At 37.0% G+C, this 15,343-nt stretch overlaps 6 protein-coding genes across 10 annotated transcripts; 2 read left to right on the top strand and 4 right to left on the bottom strand.

The window, feature by feature from the left end:
- The first annotated feature begins 314 nt into the window (after positions 1 to 314).
- On the top strand, positions 315 to 2,056 carry LOC124300931 (mitochondrial import receptor subunit TOM40 homolog 2-like). The gene has a single exon (XM_046755438.1). It carries the CDS (start codon positions 608 to 610, stop codon positions 1,613 to 1,615), a length of 1,008 nt encoding a protein of 335 aa, XP_046611394.1. The 5' UTR covers positions 315 to 607; the 3' UTR covers positions 1,616 to 2,056.
- Positions 1,822 to 5,698, bottom strand: LOC124300927 (endoplasmic reticulum lectin 1). 3 transcript variants are annotated; one of them, XM_046755431.1, is made up of 7 exons: positions 5,387 to 5,698; positions 4,985 to 5,158; positions 4,179 to 4,703; positions 3,714 to 3,806; positions 3,082 to 3,234; positions 2,738 to 2,977; positions 1,822 to 2,669 (listed from the first exon to the last, which is right to left on the bottom strand). In XM_046755431.1, the coding sequence occupies exons 1-7, from the start codon at positions 5,543 to 5,545 to the stop codon at positions 2,424 to 2,426; spliced, it is 1,590 nt and encodes a 529-aa protein (XP_046611387.1). In that variant the 5' UTR covers positions 5,546 to 5,698; the 3' UTR covers positions 1,822 to 2,423. The 3 variants fall into 3 exon arrangements, with proteins under 3 accessions (XP_046611387.1, XP_046611388.1, XP_046611389.1); XM_046755432.1 differs by having other exon boundaries at positions 3,714 to 3,767; positions 5,387 to 5,697; XM_046755433.1 differs by lacking the exon at positions 3,714 to 3,806 and having other exon boundaries at positions 5,387 to 5,697.
- Positions 5,699 to 6,008: 310 nt separating this feature from the next.
- Positions 6,009 to 8,367, bottom strand: LOC124300932 (gamma-secretase subunit Aph-1). The gene has a single exon (XM_046755439.1). It carries the CDS (start codon positions 8,058 to 8,060, stop codon positions 7,344 to 7,346), a length of 717 nt encoding a protein of 238 aa, XP_046611395.1. The 5' UTR covers positions 8,061 to 8,367; the 3' UTR covers positions 6,009 to 7,343.
- Positions 8,368 to 8,960: 593 nt separating this feature from the next.
- Positions 8,961 to 11,289, top strand: LOC124300934 (glia maturation factor beta). The gene is made up of 4 exons (XM_046755441.1): positions 8,961 to 9,102; positions 9,266 to 9,362; positions 9,434 to 9,483; positions 9,545 to 11,289. Exons 1-4 carry the CDS (start codon positions 9,100 to 9,102, stop codon positions 9,815 to 9,817), a joined length of 423 nt encoding a protein of 140 aa, XP_046611397.1. The 5' UTR covers positions 8,961 to 9,099; the 3' UTR covers positions 9,818 to 11,289.
- LOC124300933 (protein cornichon) lies at positions 10,364 to 12,376 on the bottom strand. The gene is made up of 4 exons (XM_046755440.1): positions 12,222 to 12,376; positions 12,007 to 12,075; positions 11,452 to 11,708; positions 10,364 to 11,202 (listed from the first exon to the last, which is right to left on the bottom strand). The coding sequence occupies exons 1-4, from the start codon at positions 12,300 to 12,302 to the stop codon at positions 11,178 to 11,180; spliced, it is 432 nt and encodes a 143-aa protein (XP_046611396.1). The 5' UTR covers positions 12,303 to 12,376; the 3' UTR covers positions 10,364 to 11,177.
- Positions 12,377 to 12,503: 127 nt separating this feature from the next.
- LOC124300929 (magnesium transporter NIPA2) lies at positions 12,504 to 15,311 on the bottom strand. Of its 3 annotated transcripts, XM_046755435.1 has the most exons (5): positions 15,154 to 15,311; positions 14,770 to 14,962; positions 14,295 to 14,417; positions 13,983 to 14,125; positions 12,504 to 13,897 (listed from the first exon to the last, which is right to left on the bottom strand). In XM_046755435.1, the coding sequence occupies exons 2-5, from the start codon at positions 14,864 to 14,866 to the stop codon at positions 13,160 to 13,162; spliced, it is 1,101 nt and encodes a 366-aa protein (XP_046611391.1). In that variant the 5' UTR covers positions 14,867 to 14,962; positions 15,154 to 15,311; the 3' UTR covers positions 12,504 to 13,159. The 3 variants fall into 3 exon arrangements, with proteins under 3 accessions (XP_046611391.1, XP_046611392.1, XP_046611393.1); XM_046755436.1 differs by lacking the exon at positions 14,770 to 14,962; XM_046755437.1 differs by lacking the exons at positions 14,770 to 14,962; positions 15,154 to 15,311 and adding an exon at positions 14,564 to 14,574.
- Between the last annotated feature and the right edge of the window lie 32 nt (positions 15,312 to 15,343).

Below are 15,343 nucleotides of genomic sequence, written 5' to 3'. Positions count from 1 at the left end.
ATCTGCCTTTATCTAACGTTAGCGATCAATGTTCAGCTGTGCCATCACTAGCACACACTTCCGTTGAACAACGTCGCGTTGCTCTGTTTTATAGTAATCGTCAAATGCATCTACCACTTGCGAGAAATTCAAGAATCGTCTGGAAGAACTCTGGCAATGTTACGAAAAGATGTCATCCTTGAAGTTTTGCGGGGAATTCAACAAAAGCCATAAGATTATAAAAACATTGAAATCATGCGGCTCTAATAGCAACCTATTGATAAATTTTCGATGAAAAATATAGAGCCAAGTTGCTGCGTTTAACGCGCAGCCATCTATGGACTGAAATTGAAATCACTTACACGCTAAAGCTTGATTTCTCATTTTTACTATTTTTAGTGCTTGCCAATGATTCGTGGCGCCTCTAAGCGGGAATGCCGGAAATGATATTCAAATATTGTTTTCTCCCGGCAGATTTAGAATTTGACAATTAATAACCATGAGATATTGATACACGAATAGTGAATACAACTGTTTCTGATCAGTTTGAGCGTGGTTGAACTTTCAGAAGAAGAATTTTAATGGGTCGTACAACGGGCAACAGTTACTGGTAACACAGGGCTTCAGGATGGGTTTGGTGTATGCAACAGCGAATAAACCCAGGGAAACAACCGTTCTTGAACCAGACGAATCTCCGAGTCCATGTGTACCTTGTTCGAGACATCACGAGCCAGAAGTGCCATGCATCCCCTGCATATCCGACCCGCGTCCAGGGAATCCGGGGACCCTGCAAGAGATACACAAAAAGGTGAAGGACCTGTATCCCCGGAATTTTGAGGGAGCTAAATTGTTGGTAAAGAAAACACTGAGCAGCCACTTTGATGTAGCACACACAATTACCCTGAGCTCGGTAACACCATCGGGTTACAAATTCGGGGCCTCTTACATAGGCACAAAAAGAATTGGGGAAACAGAAAAATATCCTGTCGCCATCGGAGATATAATGCCCAATGGGAACATGACCGCTGACTTTGTTCACACGATTGGCTGTAGAGTTAGAGCAAAGATCGCTGCCCAAATAGCTGACAACAAATACAGAGCCTGCAGCTCGACCTTGGAATACAGATCCGATGATTTTACGGTCTCGCTCACCTTGGCTAATCCACATTTTGCCAAGCAGCACGGAACGCTAGTGTTGCACTACCTGCAGTCCATAACATCCAGGATCGCATTAGGTGCAGAAGTCGCTTGTCACAGGGGATTGGGAATCCCTGGTGGTCAGCAGACCATTATGTCCGCAGCATTCAGATACAGTACTGGGTATACCACTCTGTCGGCTACTTTGGGAGAAGCAGGTCTCCACGTATGTTACCATCGAAAGAATAGCCAGCAACTACAGATGGGTGTTGAAATGGAGCTGAATATGAGAACCCACGAGTCTATAGCCACTGTACTTTATCAATTTGATCTCCCTCAAGCCGATCTAATTTTTAGAGCAAGCGTTAACAGTGAGACTACGGTGGCGGCAGTATTGGAAAAGAAACTGTTTCCTATCCCAGCCTCGCTGGTTATGAGCGGCATGTTAAACCACACCAAGCAACAATTCAGAGTAGGTCTGGGACTTAATATCGGGTAGAAAATCAGAATTCAACACTGTAATGTTGTGCAATTCTTTGTACTAAATTATTGTAAATATTAAATATAAAAATATTCCATACTTGAAAAACTGTTCTTCTGGTTGAAAGAAATTACATTATCTAAACATCAATCAATTCTTAATAAATTAAACCTACTTAGCGATGGAAAGACCATGTGCAAAGAGTGAAAAGCGTCAGGCACATATTCTATTTAATTATTTTATTACCTATACCCCATCAACAGTTTAAAAACACTCTTTTTACACAGCATCGTTTAGCATACATACATTAAGTATTTAAATTAGAAGATAATTCAATTCCAAAACATCCATGGCACTTGTTACATCCCATAGTTCTCTTTCGTAAATTTTAACAAATCCCATCGTTTGCGAATCACGAAGGAATACCATACGAATAATGTCGAAAATTTGTCCTAATGATAAAAAAAAAAAAACTGAATTTCAATACTTGGTTTTATTTCGCATTTTACCTAGAATAATATATTGTCCACATTGAAAAAGAAACCCATTTTTTGCAATAGAATTACCATTATCAATAATATTGTGTATTTCACAGTTCGTATCAAATGCTGATGATTTCAACTTTATCAACAGTGCGAATTTACCGCAGTAAGTCCACGTTTATAACGAATACATACAAAACGAGTGATAAATGCACTGCCAGTATAAATTTCGGTTCGACAGTTTTGTACCGTATACTCGTTGCAATATAATTACAGCATTCGTTATCCTTTGGGTGTTTGCTGATCATAACAAAGAAAATTCTAGAGGGGAACTCTATTCACGGCTATTCGTCTTCATTAGCTATCCTCTCATCCATCTCATCTCTCTCTTGGTGAAATGGCGTTTTCATATCATCAAAATTTAATACAGTTGTATCACCAATCAGCCCATTCTCGTCGGCAAACTCCAAAATGTCACATATGAATGGCGACTCAACTCCAAGAATATACTCACAAGTTTTTGGCTCGAGTAAGTATAAGGACACGCTGGACGGACTGATTGTCAGGTTGTCAGCGCATTTGAGTTTCACCTGAAATTACGTAAGTCAATAGAAGTGCATCTTTTTCATAAATATTCATCAAATGATCATGAACTTACTTCCGTTTGTCTGAGCTTCCCAGTTTTATCACAGGTGCTGCCGTCACTGTAGAAATGAGACAATTGCTTTCTCTGTGCGATAGGTTTTGGCCTTTTATTTGGGTGCGCTACGATCCACTCCAGATGCTTCTTTGTGTCGAATTTACCAAGATTAACCACAGTTTTTGTACCATCTCGCTCTATGTGATACTGATTTACCGTACGACCATAGCAAAACTCGTATTTCCACCAACCATTACCCTGTGTAATGGTACATGTGATATCAATGCAATATCACTTTTTTCATTTTGTAAATGATGTAAGTTTGATGCAATCACTCACAGTATTTGCGAGTAGTGACTCACCCCATTTAAACAGTTTACACCACTTAAAAAATTTTGAATTGGGCTAACATCGATTGGACTAACACCCTGATCTACAGCCGAACTTGCAGTCTCTTCAACATTACTTGTTTCCTCTACTGGGCGGACTTCAACTCTGAACCGCGTTTCTCCATCCTAGAATATACAAGTAGTCTTAGTCGTAATTATTAATATCATAGCGATATCATCGAGTTCCGAATGAGAAAAGTGTATAGAAATTTGTGAGCTAATAATCTTTGCCATAACAGTAGATACAGCTGCAATTCAATGATGCAATTAAAACTGATGTTGTAAAAAGTTTTTCGTGTTTCGGAAGCTTTTCATATTTTTACATAGCAACAGAAGGATGTGGAGATGGGTGGAAGGATAAATTTTTGTCAGTATCAAATGTGGAATACATTGCAATAACTGAAATTATCTCAAGTTAACAGTACAGAAAGAAGTTTATGTTAGTAAGACGAATCACGAGTAACAACTGAATGAAAAAACTTGTACACAAACAAATCAAGGCAGTTATAATAATAGATTGAAAATAAAGTGGATAAAATAGAATAGGCTTAAACCAGTCAAACAAACGTTTAACAGTTTTCCCCCAAAATGGAAAATAGTCTAACCTGGCCCTCCTTATCTACATGGAAGATCGCATAGATTTTCTGCGGCTTTTCATCCTGCGCAAGAAAGAGTCGATTCAATTTTTGGAGAGTAGACTATAATGTACAAAAAAAAAACTTAAACCCAACACAAAATATGTTGAAAATAATCATTTTTAACAGATTCACTTAACAATTGATCATTAACCATACAAACAAAACATGATATTTGGTCTGTAGGTAATTGAGGATAAAGCTGTGTTAAAAAATCAGTCATCGATGTTTTCCTCTGGTATTTTTTAAACGATCTATTGCTTAAATTGTGAAAAAGATGGCAAGAGCAAAAGCTGTTGTCATCAGAGTAATGTAGTTTTCAATATCCCATTACGAATACAACTAAATACCTACTCGACGCTGATCATGAGAAATGAGGAGAATCCTCTAAGCTGATCTCAATATAAATATTAAGCAATCCCACAAACAATTTACCGTAACTTTCTCATGTCTGAGTTTCAGGCTTTCAGCTTCTAAAGCAACTAGAGACCTGGGTTTCTTTGGAGCGTTATCAACAGGTCTACAGTCAATCACGTTTTCTCCACTGTCTTGCGCTTTGTAATCAGGGTGCTTGCAGAGTAACGGGGATAAAACAACAGCCTCGTACTCGCAGGACGAAGTTTCTTTCAACGAGAAGATTTCGTGTTTCCCATGTGGATAGCAAACGTACAAAACTCTTATCGTCCTTGGTTTATCAGTCAAGTCGCACATCGTCCCATCTGACATCTCGATTTCGAAATATGGCATGTTTACATTTTCCACCTTTTGAACCGGTATTTGTGCTTTCCAGTTCGGATTCTTGGCATGTTCATCGTATTCTGCAGATAGTTTAGCTTTCTGTGATTTGTCAAACGTTCCAAGATAATACTCTTGGACTTTAACTTTTTTTCCTTCTCTCTCCTCGTGGTACTGGCGCACATATCTACCGTGGCAAAGCTCATAAGTCCAATACGATTCTAACTGTAAATTGATAAAATCCTTCATTTTTCACATAGCTATCTATGATTTTCATATATAGATTTTTCGATAGCGTCTGGTGCGGAGCACCACCCTAGAAAGTCGTTCTCACGTTAGTTGAGCATTATTAAACAAAATATTAAGATTCCAGCTGATGAATCACATTTTCCGAATCTACCACTTACTTAACTATTCACTGACTTCTCCAAATATTCCTGGTTATTGCATGAGAAACATAACGCTTGTGGGCTATAACTTAATGCATTAAATGACATGACGCTTACCCGATACGAGCATGAATTTTGAACGAACAATGTTGATAATATTTGTATAGGATTAGGCCCAGCATACGTTTCTCCATTGTCATATTCTTGTTCCGTAGTATCAGGTATCAAACAGTGGTATTGTTCATTGTTTGCCGTTGTTATAAAGTAGGGTTCTGCATTTGCTGTGGGTTCCTGGAGGGGAAAATTGGTCGAATTACAAGAAAAGAAGAACTAACCGGGAATGTGGCAGAATCTTTAATTTTTGCATACGTGTATTGTTATTCTTCGTTGAGCGTAAAGCGAAAGTAAATAACAATCAACGTCGCGTAGATTTTAGGTTATGCTCAGGAATGAAGCAAGACTGCGGAAAATTGTACATGTCTAAATAATGGGATTGAATCGGTGGTAATCATTCCATACCAGTAAATCCGTAGCACTTTTCCCCGGCCAATTGATTTTGAATAGAACCGTATCGTCGAAACCCTTCAAATCGTGGCCGTAAACAAAACAAATAACGTTAGATGTGATCAAAGCGATCAAGTGTAATCGGAGATCAGTAAATCCGAACATCATCCTCATTTTTTTGAATCAGATTTTTTTCGCATATTTTCGTATGTTGATATCTTCTAATCTCCAGCTCGTTAATCACTAATGATCGATGACTCGAGAAAATTAACTAACTGACAGCGCAGCAAGGCGGTCCGTCACATTCCCGTCTGCTCGTGTTCGATCATTCGAGACACGAGTTCGAAATCGTTTTAAAATCCATGCGGATGTTTATGATTGGTTGCGAATCGCCTCGAAGAAAACTATCGAATCGCTGCTCGATTAAATTCGATATTATTCAAACGCACATTTCATACTCTGATGGATGTTATAAATCTAAATTAATTCGACACTAAGGTAGTTCATTAATTCTAGAAACAGACCCTGTAGTAGAACAAGTTAGCAAATTTTCAAGTTTCTGCAAATTTTTACTGGAATACCCAAGTACATTATAAGTATATTTATTTCGAAAAAAATTAAACACTATGCAGCACATCTAGAGAAATTCCGGACAAACGAGTCCGTCTTTATTTTATCAGTTTCTCTTGTCAGCGTGAAATCCCGAATATCATTTATAAAATTACAAATAGCAATTATTAAGTAAATAAATGGTTCAAAATTTTACAACTTAATTTATTATGGGTAATGAAAATGTGTATTAAATACTTATGGGTATAGATACAGGAAATACAACTTCGAATTAGACACAGAGCAAATTACCTGACTTGAGTGGCTTAGTTCAAGAAATATTCCCTGTAGAAAAATACGTTGGTGATATAAAAAAGTATTTATTCGAATGGCATACAAAATGCAGTTGTATGAATTATATAGATTAATTAATTATTGTAAATCAGCAGGTGAAGCACGAAACATGGTGCAAAATATTAAGGTTCTTCTTCACAGAATTGTTCTACATAAACCATATTCTATATTATACAGTTTTCAAAGAAGTCACCAACATTCCTCATAATTTTGCATCAATACATTGTTCGTTAGAAACACTATTTCTAAATATTCCAACCTGAGGTTTCACATAAAATCAGGCCGTTGTTCAAGATATCCGAGAAAATTTTCCATAAACAATTATTACTTTAACATTTTATTATTTTATATAGTCAAGGACGTTAAAGGCTTACAATTCGGCTTCAACAAATGTGATAAACACATCTCATTTATCTGCAGAAAAGACCTTCGCCTCAAAGGTCAAACACAAATAACTCTAATGATTTTCATAGTTTAATTATAATCTGTTGAACATATTTCCTGATGAATTATTCAACTTCTAATAATAAGCATAGGAAATGTGCAAGGAAATTTATATATTCAATGGGAACAGTCTGTATCCGTTACAGAAAATATTGAAAAATTTTAACTATTAGTCCTACTCAGCTTTGCAGTGATTTTCTTTCTCACACATCACCAAAATGTAGCATTTGTTGGTTGGAAAAGGAAATAGAAGAAAAAAGGAAACTGAGCAAAACATGTTACTAACAATAAGAAAACTGCACAAGACAATACAATAGTATGTCACGCATCAATTTACTACCATTTGAGCAACATTGGCTCTTGGAAATAGTGATGCAAATAAATTCATGAAAAATTTCTTCAAAGTTTAGTTTTAACACCTCTTCACCTTTCATATCTTCACGACGGCATACAATATATAACAGCTCTAAGTATTAAAGTATTAAGCTCGTCTAATTGTAAGTTGGATAACGCCGCCGTGTTCTTTCATTATTTGTCCACACACCCAGAACTTCAATTAGTATTCGTAATCTTTTAGTAATTCATAAATAATTTCACATCGTCTGATTCGGTCTAGAATTGACTCTCATTTCAGTGAAAAGCATCTCGATATATTCTCCGCTTTTCCACCGACGATTCTGAATGCTATAACTACAGTAGCAACCAGGACGGAGTAAGCCGATATGAGGCTGACAGCGTAAATCTCATATCTATTAAGCAGAGTCATGCAGGATGCGAACAAATGAGATCCTACGACCCATGCAAGATGGGCTTTGCTTCGCCTGTCCAGCGCAGCAAAGAATATAATCCCCCAGAACGTGTGAAGAAGGATGAAGCACAGCGTCGTGGTTGCAGATACTATGAAGAAATACTCGGATCCTTGGTGCAGCCCCATTGTTCCTGGACCGATCGCATCAGCGAGAACATTAACAAGGGCAAAGGCACCACTCATCACTCCAAATCCCAAGCCGCAAACATAGGCGAAGACATGTCTGCTTTCGGCGACGTGGGCAGTCGTCACCTTCTCTAAGCCGCGTTCGGCATTCCTCAGCACCCAATACAGCAGGAATCGAAACGCCTCTTGAAACAGCACTGAGAAGACAAGCCCGAAGGCGAGCTCGTTCTGGAGTGGTACAACAACGTACCAGAGAATAGCGGAGAGGAGGAGGGCTATCAGCCAGAAAAAGGCGCTGGCAATGAGAATTATTATTCTTATCGGTTCAACGGCGACGGTAAAAGTGAACATCGCTAGCGGCGGTCCAAACGCTAGGAGGGCGCATCCGAAAAACTCCATAACTGTCATTTTTCGGCCGTTAATGGGTGGTTATGGCAGTGGTTCGAACAGTTCAAGTTGCCGGCAGACAGATAATTCCGTGAAATCGTATTGCTCAAGACAACCGACACCGTTATCATTTGTAGAATTTTACCATGGAGCAGTCGAGCACTGTTACGGTGTACATTTATCGCCTAAAATGTCCGCAGCGTCAATCGAAAACACGCACCAAATATGTTGAGCTATTGCAACGCGACAGTCGGATGACACAAACCATTTATATCCCAAAATCCGAATCCCAAGTTCTAGGACGTCGCTTTAGCTGGCTGTCAGCAGGTCAACAGTGTCAGCGAGCCCTACCCGACGGTTAAGCTCACGGAGAACTAACTGTAAGTGTGACTTTCGATTTCTTCATTACCGACCGGAATCGCCCTAATTACACTTCTGCAATTTTAATTGTAAGCAAAGTCGTCAAATAAATTTTCCTTAACAGAATTCACAAGGGATCGCTTATGGATAATAGACTCGCAAAACGTCGATATAATCTGGAAAATTACATCTGTTATCCAAAATATTTGGCCTGGTAAAAGCGTACCAAGAGATGATAAGGCAGTTTTTATCATCCGCGGGATGCTATGAACGCACGTATTTCATATGCATGGAAATTGCAAATATACACGGATGACACGGCGTTACGTTCAGTGTATCGTAAAGCTACAGTGTTTCTCATTGCGTACGTACGTATCGTATACTTTGTCCGTAATACCTAATTTTTATTTATCAATTACATGCATTAGAAAGCAGACGTGAAGAATATGTACAGTGTTTGTCAATGCCTGTATAATATTCAGTAAATACACAGTAAATAAATTTGTGACATTTCGTGATATTCATTTAAGTGTACAGTTACAGTGTTCAATCAACCGATTGCCTTCCTGGAATTACTTTTTCTACCACCTCCCGAAGTTTACTCATTGTCAGCTGTCACTTAGCAGTTAACACACCCATTAATTCAGATTGCACCAGAAAGCACTAACCGATTGTAAAACAGTGAAAACGTTGGGGAACCATGGTAAGATATCGTTAATTTTCATTGTCGAATAATAGTAAACTCTCAGTTAATTGGGAAGGAAGAATACTGGTGGGACACAGTGTAACAAATGAATGCGTCAGAATATTTTTATAAACAGTTATTCTTATTATGTCATGAGTTATTGTTATTCTTATTTCTTCAGTCTTCAAACGTGAAAGTATGCGACATCGAAGATGATGTCAAAGAGGAATTGAAAAAGTTTCGATTTCGCAAGAACAAAAATAATGCTGCATTGATTCGTAAGTCGATTCATAAACTGGTGAAAACAAAATAGGAACCCTTATTAATCATAGTTTGAATTGTATTTCAGTTAAAGTGGTCAGAGAAAGGCAGAAAATTTGCATTGACGAGCTGCTAGAGGTGAGATCATATTTACAATCAATGATATTTGGTTTCTAACGACTCGCGTACTGTTTTGCAGGACATTACAATTGACGAGCTACAAGACTCGCTGCCGGGCCACCAGCCAAGATACATAGTATATAGTTACAAAATGGAACACGCGGATGGGAGACTGTCTTATCCGATGTGTTTTATCTACTATACTCCAAGAGATAGCCAAATGGAACTGCAGATTATGTATGCCGGGACAAAGTTAGCACTTCAAAAGGAAGCTGACCTCACTAGAGTCTACGAGGTACGAGAGTTGGATGAACTCACAGAAGACTGGCTTAAAGAAAAATTAAGCAGATAAATATCAACTTGTGTATATAGGTACAAGCGATTTGGTGGTTTTTGTAACCAGAAATCAAGTCTAACTGTCCTGTCTCCCAAGACTGTAGATACCTTTTAATAGTGTGCTTAATTTCATATTTTTATAATATGCGAATGCATTGCCTCGCAACAAAGAATGACAGTCACAAGCAAGCTACAGAATTTCTGTCTGGAGCATTTTTTGCTTTCATGATTTTTCACAAAAATTTCCTAAAAATATTAGGAAAAACTGACTGATCAGTAGCAAAACATATGACTTTGTAACATCATTCCACTGTGAGAACTTAGAAAGTTCATATCTTTGGCTTGGGAATTCACAAAATATTTAATGCTAATGTTAATTGAGGTGACCTAGCAAGTATTGAATCATGTTATACAAAACTGTTAATCCAATGCTGTAATCTAGAAATGAGACCCAGTTTATTTCTTTAATTTAAAAAGGTTTAGGGTATATCATTTTCTTGCCAAACATCGCTTTAGTTTTAAACTATATCAAATTTAATTATTAATCGTCTTTTTCAAAAGCTTTTTTCTCTTTTTATACGAAGTACTCTTTATTAAAGAATGTTTTCGGTGTGTGCACGTGTATGTGTCATACACGTGTAATTGTTAATGATAAGCCTATTGGAGACATTACTCATTCTATTTGCGATGTAACAAGCATAAAGTGCTAGTCAATACAATAGAATACGACATAAAAAGTTGGAGCTGATTTTGTCAGTCGCAAAAATAGAATATCACTTTCTTAAAACGTGTAGTTTCTATACTGTGAGGAATGCAAAACACACAAATCTGCCGACATTCTAGATTTTTCATCATACAAAGTATTAATATAGTGTCACTTGTAATTTATAAAACTTTTCACTTAAAAATTTGTTCATTTAGTTCCTGGCTTCACTAAAAATCAACATTTTCTAATTCTTTGTATATTAATACTACAGGTGTAATATTGTGGCAGCAGACTGGAAAATTGAGAAACTAAACGCACGATTGAGGTAGTGATAAGATAAAATTAAGTAACCCAAATAAATACCTACTTATTATTAACACCTTTTTCACTCCACCCAAAAGTCAAACGAATCAATGAAACTTCAAGGAAACGAATGCAATGGTACAAAAGAAATGCTTTTCAGACATTCACCAAATTACGCACGTTACACAATTAATTATTTATAAACACAAGAAGTTCTCCATATTTATACACATTTTACATCGTTTCCATTCAAACAGATGTGTTGCCTGAATTTATTCGCACATAAGACTTATTTAATACTAATCTCTAGTGGTTAGTTAGATGTTAAAATGGAACCATGATCATGATTGCTGACAATGAGATTTGCTCATTGAATGAGGGAGCTGATCATTCTGAAACAGAAAACAAAAATTCGATATTTTAAGTATTCATATACACCTAAATAATATATGCTAAACAAATATATGCAGCTATAAATATTCGCAATGTTGTTGTATTTTAGATTAATCCCATTTAAATTCTAATAACTGAAAAACATCTTTAGATTCATACGCAAAACTTCACATGAGTAATTCTTATTATTTTTTAAGTTTTTTGCAACCCTACTTGATTAGTAATGTTAATTTGTGAATTTTCCTTACCCGTAAAGGTAGTAAAAAAAGGACAAAAGATAAAACGCCAGTTTGACCCAGCCTTCTCGTTGACATCTCGTTAAGTCAGACGCGTTCATTATAGTTGTAGGATCGTAAAGACCGAGTTCAGACATCACAGGCCTGTTCCGAAATCTAAGGAAGTGATAGACGAGCAAAGGAAGGTTCAAAATTAAGGAGAACCATTCTCCGGCAATCAAGAAGAGTACGTTGAAAAAAACGTGTAGAAGGTACTCTGGAACGACAAGCTGAAAATGCGTAAGAAATAAGGTAAATAGAACAGGAAATAAATGTAGCGTTGTTCTATGTTTGAAGTATCTACTATATGTTCCAAGAATAATTGATAAGATATCGACTCAATAGCGTACAGAAATTGTGTCGATCATAACGAATTTAATTTACGTTACAAAGGTCGAGCTAAAAGCAAACTCAGCTAACAGTAGATTTTTTTCGTCCACGTTATCACTTATTTCATAAATTATGAAGATTGTAATTTCACTGAGTTCCGAAGTTGTGTTTCAAATCATTGAATTCTTTAAAACTTACCGGGTTTAGACTGTTGCATTGATCGATTGGATTTTTGTACTCTGTTTTTAATTCATCAAAAGCGATGACCTAGAAGAAGGGTGTGTTAAACATTAAATCTTAGATTACGCACAGGCTAAATTTGAGGTTATGTCAATCTCAAAAAAGCCAGGTAACAGCAAGATTTTGCACTGTTTTAATCAATTGAGCAATAATGCGATATTCAGTTGACTTACGTGAAATATCGAAAAGAATATTAAAAAGGCGTCGATAATTAATGCAACAATGTATGAAAACGCAGCTAGACCGAACGCCATTTTTAACCGTGATGGTGATGTTTTGTACGATTTTTCATTACCGCCTCACATCACGGCGCACGCGCCTCCTTATATTCTCGATTATCACTTCCGGCCGCGAAAGATTACGAACAATTGATGTCAAACCCGTTGTCTCTTGTAATACAGTGATATGCGCAAAGAATTGGGTGGCAGCAATATTACCAATAAATGGTCACAGTGTTTTCCTAAATTACACATATACTTGTAATTTGTATACAATTTATTAGATATATTTATATATATGTCATACTTAGATCGATTAATAATGCAATCTCAAACTTTTCTTTTACAGTTATAAGTTAACACATTTACATTTTTCACTATTAACGTATGATATATGTATTTACATTGAATGAATTCTCAAGCGTTCACTGGCCTAGGTGCTCACGATTCTATCGCATGGTTGGAAGATATTCGGTAATATACATCATTACACTATCCAAAAACAATCTTCACTTACAACGATTTAAATTCAAAGAATTAAGTCATTACGATTCATTATCACAATTCGTATAACTAGTTGAACGAAAACACACCAAGCTTTAAGTCACATGGTAAACCCTGTTTCCAGCCTACATTGAAGACACAGGAATAGCTGCTCGGCAACTGGAATGCATTCCTGAGAATGTGTTCTATGATCCAATCTATTCAACGTCTACTGTACATTATGTAAAAATATTGCCACCCATATTACAATTAGTCCCTGCTTGCTTCTTAATTCTCCTTCTAAGTACAGTAACTTCGTGCCTCTTGCATAGTCTTTAAAAAAGATTGCAGTACTCATCTTTTTTCAATCATCCGGGAAGCCTGATTATTTAAAATTAGAATACCAACTGTCACACAGTTCTGGTAATACTAGGACTTCCATAAGTATTGTCCTGATCAGATTCAGACTGGTTACTAATGAGGACGGAGTGCTCCCTCGCTTCCCACCTAAAGTCACAAGAGGTGACAAGCTCTCTCCTTGGCCTCAAGATTCCTTGAATGCTGCGATAACTGATATCCAAATCTTTGAAGGCATTTAATAAAACAATAGCAACAAGCACAGTGGAGAATCCGCAAACTGAGCCTAATATATTAGTTGCGGACATGTGCCTCCACTCCTGGAAGAGTATCGCCGACGCCATTATCACAAAAGTCGTAAAGAATACATAGTAAACGGGAGTCACTATTCCTGTGTTGAATAAGTCTAGAGCCTTGTTCAGGTAGTTCATTTGCACACTCACGCATAAAATTACAGTGAGCAGAAGGACCCAAGTAAGCCAGTTTCCCAATTCATTTGTGCTGCCTGAAATAGTTTCTTTTAATGCAAGACCAAGACCTTTGCAGCTCATCACAGTTAAGGAACCAATAGAGGAGCAAATGAGAACATAGATTATCACATTCTGTCGGCCGTGAGTTGATTCGAATTGGTAAACTATGAAGACACTAGCGGTAATTATTATCACAATGTAACAAATGAAACCAGGCTCTTGAATTTTTGATAGGAGGACTTCAAGATTCTCAATCTCTTCTTCTTTTGGGGCGTGGATTACTATCATTGTTGAACCAACAATGCATAGGAAGCACCCGATCTAAAAAATTATAATAAAGTAGGGCGCCACGTTTTAAACTATTTAATGCCAAAGGCACGATATAGTTTATTCCAAACTAGCCAACCTTTCCCAGAAGATTCAAATTTTCGTTCAAGAACTTAGATGCCAATACAGCGGCAATCAAGACGCTAAGAGCCCCGAGAGGTGTGACGAGAGATGCTGGAGCAAAAGCATAGGCTGCAAAATTTGCTGCTTCCCCAATTCCCACTAGAATAATAAATGTATATAATTTATGCCATAAAAAGACAATGTGTAATTTTTGTCTAAAAAACGGAAAAATCATGCCACCTATTGTTGTAATGAAAATAATTTTCCCCATACCATCTCATAAATTTATTGTTGTGCAGCAAAATATTGTAAATCGAGCTATACTTACTAGACAATAAGCCTGCCCACCATATCCATTCCTTAAGGTATGCAAATCCTCCTGAACCAGCACGTACCGAACCCTGTTGTTGTATCCGGATGAGAGCTTTCTTTTTTATAATGAAACTTCCACCTGAAGTACATAAACAAGTTTACAGAACGTTTTTTGTATCAAATAGTACATGTATAAACTTGTTTTAAAAGAAATGGTTGTTCATAGAGAGCTTTGAAAGTGATGATTAAAAATACTTTTGCCTGAGATCAATGGTTATGACTCATAAGGTGTCAGCTGTCAGGCTTACAATTACTCTATCTTGCTGTTAATTTGATGATCTCTGATTATAAATAGGAAACATATTGAAGAAAATGACGTTTTAATAATTATTAGTATTGTTGTTTCGACAGTGTATTGCAGAGTATAATATCTTATTGTATATTCTTTACGTCAAAATCTATCGCATGCACTGAATTTCAACTTTACTAACCTATAAAAATACTGGAGCCTATGGCCAAACCCAATCCAATGTAGAATCCGACGGTATCGTACGGTTTATCAATACCACTGGATGACGTCTGGTTCATGTTTATTTTATTCGAATGTCAACGAATAGATTCGATTTTCATCGCGTAAAATCACTGATACAACCGAACACGGAATTTCATGAATGGGAATGGATTCTACATGAATAAGAAAACATGTCAAAATCTGAGCCACTACAACTGGTAGTTTTTGGGATGTTATCTATACTACGGTATATTGAGATAACAACGATTATGGCTATCTGACAGTCGCGGGATTATTGCGAGCAGGCTGCGTCACGGATTAATATCGGTGCATTACAATTTTCGTGCGACTTTCTTATACCTACCTATATACTATCACGTTATTACCGATGACGCGGAAGAACACATCGTTTGCCAGATCCACATGTGCATATAGAATAAACTGCAGAGCAATGATAGTCTACCCATCCTGCAATGTCCCTCTTCTGCAGAAATGGCTATGATTTTTACCTATTATGTATCATGCGAATGCATAACACAGCGTGGACTTGATGC

Source organism: Neodiprion virginianus, chromosome 3 (assembly GCF_021901495.1).
Source record: "Neodiprion virginianus isolate iyNeoVirg1 chromosome 3, iyNeoVirg1.1, whole genome shotgun sequence".
In the NCBI taxonomy this organism is placed as follows: Eukaryota; Metazoa; Arthropoda; class Insecta; order Hymenoptera; family Diprionidae; genus Neodiprion; species Neodiprion virginianus.
This window is presented reverse-complemented; position numbering and strand designations above follow the sequence as displayed.